General features: G+C 43.5%; 1 protein-coding gene across 1 annotated transcript; it reads right to left on the bottom strand.

Moving 5' to 3' along the window:
• Positions 1–880: 880 nt before the first annotated feature.
• LOC137423997 (myeloid-associated differentiation marker-like protein 2) lies at positions 881–4,261 on the bottom strand. Its single transcript, XM_068111495.2, has one exon. The coding sequence runs from the start codon at positions 4,128–4,130 to the stop codon at positions 3,135–3,137; it is 996 nt and encodes a 331-aa protein (XP_067967596.1). The 5' UTR covers positions 4,131–4,261; the 3' UTR covers positions 881–3,134.
• Between the last annotated feature and the right edge of the window lie 2,366 nt (positions 4,262–6,627).

Below are 6,627 nucleotides of genomic sequence, written 5' to 3'. Positions count from 1 at the left end.
GTGAAAATATGCCTAAAATTCCCAAAAAATTTCACCTTAAATTATTCAGAATAAAATATTGAAAACGGCATGATTGTTATGTTTTTATGTGACCATAATATCACTTCTCCAGAAAATATAGCAATATCATGGGTATATTACACTGTTTTGACGACAACAAACTTGTAATGTGCGAGGTTGTAAAAAAACGGGGGGGGGGGGGGGTGCTTAACTTAATTCTTTGTGTATATATTGCCGCCCTTTTGATGGGCTGATTCAGTGCTTTGGAGTTCGTTTGAGTGAGCTGGGAATAAATAGCTCAGAGAAACCTAATTCCTGGCGTCGTCCATTTTGTCCGATTTTATCGTACGAGCACAGCTCCCACATAATGACCATTTTATTTTATTGATTCCTCCTTTGTCCTGTTTTTAAGTCTGGTGTGGGGACGTCCCAACTTAGGATTTCGTTTCTTCCGTCGCGTCCATTGCTCTCGGGCTCCGTATAATAAACCTGTTTATTTTTGCACATTTTACCCCGGATTCCCGTTTGAGTTCATTTCCTCCAGGATTGGAGCTGCCGTCAGATCGCTACAGGTAAGGGCTCACCGCTTCTTCCTCTTCCTTCTTCCCCCCGTGCTTTTATAGTCGAATCCGCAATTGATCACCGCCTCGGAGTTAAAGCCGTTTGGTCATCCGCGATCCTACGGTATTAACCGAGGGATTCACGCGACAATATTGTGGTTTGACCTATTCAAGATGTTATGTTCTAACATTCTATGAACATAAATTTGAAATTATTTTTAAAATTATTTCTTCTGAGGTGAGGCAACATTAATCATATTGTTAAACAGGACTGCAAGATAACTATTTTCTGTGAAAAGAGGTGGAAAAAGAGGCAGAAATATACATTTAACTTTAATCTTGATTGGATGGAAAGCAAAACGATCCAACTAATCCAAGAACATCACCGATGGTTCATTTTGGTGAAACACAAATATATCAACCATGGAACTTTTCAGGATAATATAATGGATTTATCTCCTAAAATTACACTTTTAAGCTGTTGCAAAATAATTTATCCTAATCGGAACAAAGGTAAGAAATCCAAAGTGTCTTTCACCATTTATAGTCAATACAAAGGCAACGTTGGCAAAGCCTTTTGTTTTACAGTATATTCTTGCACATATCCTGATTTTGATGTACCATAGTCCGTGACAGAGAGTCGGTGTAGCCGAAGCAGTTTCTTGGCAAGTGTTATATTGGGTGGTTTGCCATTGCCTTCCCAGCAGAAATTAGGGCAGGATTTTGGAATTTATTCATGGTCCAGGTAATAGCTTCACTGATGAGACTTAAATCTTTAATGTGCAATAACTCATGGTGGTAGACTGAACGGCATCGGCATTTCTTTTGAATAAATCCTTTCATTATTTTCTGTACATTCTAAATCCGTTTTCGTGTGAGTTTATTTCCTACAGGTTGGGACTGCCGGCAATCGCAACAGGTAAGCTTCAGCTTCCTCTTCCCCTTTCTTCCCCCGCGTATATAAAATCCGCATTTGGACATCGCCTCCGAGTTATAGCTTGCTGTTGGCTATCCGTGACTCTCCCGGTATTAACCAAGGGGAGTCACGCGACAATATTCAACAAAGTACTTTGCATGACATTATCCCAACATTAACATTTTCTTCCACCAATATTATCCAAATAAATCTGCTTCATAACTTTGCCGGGGCTGTCAAGAAGGCCACTCTAAGCTGTCTAGCGTGTGTTTGAATCCCGACCCAGCTCTAAACTGTCATCCTGGTGTTTCCTAGGCAGGGTGATACATCAATGGACGTTAACCGTGTGTCCCATCTGTCAGCATTCTTTGGTGGATGTTAAAGATGCCATGGTGTCCTTCGCAAAGAGTCGGCGAGCTATCGCCAGTACCATGGCCAAATTCAAAATTCCTGCCCTAACCAGCAAGAGGGTATGGCATAAACATGGCAGCCACGCACAGTCACACCCTCAGTCAATGATGCTACCCCGCAACTTGTGCTGCATACGAACGAAGAAGATAACCTTGTCAGTTTGAATTTTGCAAGACCCTGAAGAAAGGCTATTTTCTACTGTACAGGGGTCTAGGTTCATATTAGAGTTTAATGGGTCAAACGGCAGGTGGCAGACAGGTTTCGAACTTTATGACTCATAAATACAACCTCTGGTAAATCATTTGTCCCAAACACAAAAATAAAGAGCACATACTTTGAATACTATAGCCTAGTTCATAGGTTGTGCATATAACGGACACATTGCGTAAAGTTACACTTTCTTTAATATGATTGTATGAATAACTTTCGACCCAAATAGCATTATATTTATTTTTGATACTTCATAATAATGCATTAAGCCCATACTCTTAAAAGACCCAAACCCAAACCCTAACCCTCACAACCCGAATCCTAACCCTAACCCTAACCCTAAGCTAAAAGAGCAAGGTGGCCAACACAAATAACCATTCACATTGTGATACAAGCCTGGAACTTAGGAGGGATGTTCTTATGCAGATAGTCTTAAAATCCAATCAGTTAGCCCAATCAAAATTCAACATGGCGGCCATTGTTTTTAAAAAATGGCCGCCAAAATTGCTACAAAGTGCCATAAACTTTTAAATATTGAATTTAAGACGTATGAGTATCAATACAAAATCACTGAACTACATATTATCTGTGAGATCGTTAAAAATTTGAATTTATCTTAATAAATATCAGGTATCAGGAGTTTGTCCACCTGGATGGATCAAAACAACACAAATGTAAAATTGAAAATTATAACAAACAATGTTGAATTTCGAGTAGGCTAATCAACTGGACGTAAAGAGTATGAGTTGGCTAAGTTGGCTAATCGACTGGACGTATGTATATCAGAGCAAAACTTCCTAATTTAATCCGAGCTATTAAAAAAAAAAAAAACTCCGGAGAGTATCACGACAAATCATACTACCCGGAGTGGTGGGCGGTGATGCTAAACAGGAAAAAAAAAGTGAACGTTTGAAGGATAAAACCAATTTTGGACAGATCACCACTCTATCTTTGCAGGTTTGATACTTTTGTATATTAACAAAACAGGTTTCTCTCACTGTAGCTGCCTGGAGAGTAGAGTTGTTGATTTCCTTCCATCACAAAGCATTTGTGACATAATCCGGTGCCACTGGTGCTGTCTGTACATTGTGGAAGTCCATAGATCCTTTACGACCCAGAATTAGGAGGTCGGCAGTGTACAAGACCAAATTGACAAATGTGAGAGTGGCCACAGCAAGTTGGTTGTCCCAGGGACATGAGGTTTCTCTATATACGCAGCTCATATTCCTTTCTGGATTGCCATATTTATGGTCAAAGGAAAACACTGGCCAGACAACAGCTGCACAGGCATATAAAAGCACTGCGAGTAGTGAGCACATTGCTAGGACTCGCTGAACATTGGTCCACCTTGAAACTTTCAGTCCGCTGAGGTTGAGCACCAACACAAACGTACTGAAGGCGAAGCAAAGGCTGTATACAGCCACGCACCATTGTGTGGCAGCATAGCGCTCATAATGGCTGCCTTTATTGAGAGCACCAAAAATGATGCATGCTACAAAAACCTGCAACATCTTGAGAAGACCAGGAATGGTAGCCATGAAGGAAGGTGGCTCTGGATGATACAGATGTGAGAGCAACAGCTCAAAGCCATACGCGAAGCAATTGATTGCAGACAGCACAGAGGCTGCAAGGCGAAATCGCCAATGTGGACAAAACGCATTTTGGTGACACTCGAGATGGAGGTACTCAAGTGGATACAGAATGCTTACCGTGATGTACATGAGCCAGGCGAGTGTGCAGAATGATACGGTGATGTTGCTCCAAAAGGTGAGAAAGACCCCTGTGGAAAGTCGCGACACTTCGATGAGCACAATAAGCAGGGTTACCGCAAAACAGAAGCTCGAAACGAACATGCACCAATGGCCGTAATGCGAGGAAACCCATTCCTCCATGTGTGCCATGAGGCTCAGGGTCACACAACCCAGAGCCAGTTGGAGCAGCCGAGCAATACCCACGACTGAGCAAATGGCGTTGCAGTCCAAGTGGCTAGACTCAACATTCGATCTTCCATCACCACCACTCATCACCCTCATGGTATCAGGAGTTTCACCGCCTGGATGAATCTTAAAGTCACGCTTTCCGATGAACTAATGCGTTCACATTTCCCTTCACTGCTTCTTCGCGAAGGGTTGGGGGTTCAATGACAAACTCGCTTTGGCTTTCATTTCTGGCACACCAACAGCCTTCCAGGAGCTATGAATAGAAATATATATATATATATATATTCACACTTGTGCAACTTGTACTTTGTTTATACTTTTTTCCATTACACGAGAAGAAAGATTCTGAATCATAGAAAACGTTATGTTACGATAATACTTTCAAATCCCAAAGTCGCATTTTATTTAAACAATCAATAAATATACAATAGACAAAGACATTTATTCAAATCCAGATACTGTGGGTCTCATAGATTGTACGTCGAGATGCTGCCAAGTCGGTCGGTATAGCTGGCTTGTGAGGCTGCTAATGAAACAGAGGAGCATTGTGAGAAGTAGTGACGGTTTACCCATTCCGGTTTTCCAGACAAGCAAAAAATTATTGAAGTTAAAAACCTACTCTCTTTTCAGTCTATAGTTACTTGTACATAAACAATCTGATAAATGTGTATGATATAGATAGATCTGTGGAGAAGGAAAGAGGTTCAAAAGTTATTGACATCACCCCTTTTTTAACACCTTTTAAGGGAAACGGATATCAACAGGAATTGTCTGTGTTTATTTATATATATATTGTAACGAATTTGAGAAAGTGTAAAGAATGTGAGAATTATGGTTTTGTTGTGTGTAACTGTCACCCTCCGTAATGTAAAGAAAGGTCGAAGCTCGTCCTCTTAGTTAATTCCATAAACCTACACACAGGGCACCATATATCCTTTTAAATAGTTAGTCCCTTATTCTATGTAGTTTAAGGATGTGTTTCCAAATAGTTTGACTCTTCATTGCACCGAATTAAATAAGAGTAGGTCCGTCCGACGCCCCCATGGCATCTTCCAAGTGCCAGGTTTGCTGCAATTGACTCCTTTAGCCACTTTGCTGCTGCATTTTCATCTCCCGTCCACTTTGCTGCAATTGACTCCATTACGCACGAGGTAACCACGAAGAAGAAAGGCGGGTCTCCACCTCGTCATAGAGGGGAGGAGTGAGTCGGCTCCACTCATCCAACCCAGAACGAGGGGTTTGGCTTGAGAGGGCAGAGAGAGAACACTTGGGGGAGGTTCGCAAAGGTTCAAGGGTGGGGCTTATAAAACCCGCGGGAGACGCCCCCACCTCAGATGAGTTCTGAGTCCAAGAGATGCGCTGGAGATGAGCAGGGGTGTCCAAGCCGCCGTGATACGTGCCGCGCTGCAGGAAAAACGGACCGAGGCAACGCAAGGAGTGCGCGACGCAGCAGGCGGACAAAGGAACTTCGCCCACGCAGTTTGGGACCGCGGGAGTTCGCACGACCGCGACTCGGCTTCTTGACGGCGGTGCCTTCTGGCCCGACCGTGCCCAGTCCCCGCTGAACCTTCCTTGCCTCTCAAAGCCATCCATCTCCAAGCCATTCGTTCCTGCCTGCATTTCCCCATGTAAGTGTGAATGTTCGTCCATCTTCCACGTTGTCCTGGGGTTTATTAATTAAGCTTGTATAGGTAAGCTAATGATTTCACTGTGTCTCCTGCTCCTTCCATTTCCCTGTATATAACCTTGACTGCTCTTTTTGCTTTGGCTTGTGTAAATAATTAATAAATCCTGTTATTCCTCCGTACTTCTTCTTCTTCTTCATTCTCGTTCGGTCGCTTTAGTGGTTTCAATATTGAGTGTACGTGGCGCGATTCGGCCAACGTTCAGGATCGGGTTTAGTGAAGGCTAATGACTCGAACTTCGGGTTGCTAAAAACCGCTCGGCAACTAGACCATCCAAACCGGGGTTCGAGCAGTACTTGTCTCCCTAGTCTGCGGAGGGATGGATAAAGGTATTCGGGATAAACCCTGGACCCATAACCCTGATCCGTTCCATCCCGCGGGATAGCGTTACAAGTGCCAGGAGCGGAGACGGTCAGCTTAACAAGACAAGGGACTAACCACCCCTTGCTAAGAGGGAAGAGCCGTACTCCGTATCCGTAACAATTGGTAGTCAGGAGTTGGGATTCGAACCTGGGCGAAATTTTGTTTAACATCCCAAATTGAGTCGTGCCATGGACAATCAAGGCAATCGGATGCAGGTGGGTGAACTAGAAGAGGGGTTAGGGGTAACCCAGGACCACAGGGAAGAAATGGAGCAGAGCAATGAGGAGGTGGTTGAGGGAGTTTCAGGTGCACAAAATGGCGCCCTCGCACATGGTGGTTGGAGAGGCGCAAAATGGCGCCTCGCACAAGCGCGCGGCAGCCGAGCCCGCTGTACCAGCGGGCTTTAACATGCAGCCATTTAACATGCAGCAGTTCATGACACAATGCCTGGCGTACATGACAGAGCAGAGTGAAGAATGGAATAAATTTAGCAGGGAAATGAAAGAAATGTAAGACAGAGCGAGGGCTGATAGTGAGAAAAT

Source organism: Myxine glutinosa, chromosome 3, assembly GCF_964187855.1.
Source record: "Myxine glutinosa chromosome 3, kmMyxGlut1.1, whole genome shotgun sequence".
In the NCBI taxonomy this organism is placed as follows: Eukaryota; Metazoa; Chordata; class Myxini; order Myxiniformes; family Myxinidae; genus Myxine; species Myxine glutinosa.
The sequence above is the reverse complement of the archived record's forward strand: the minus strand, read 5'-3'. Positions and strand labels throughout refer to the sequence as shown.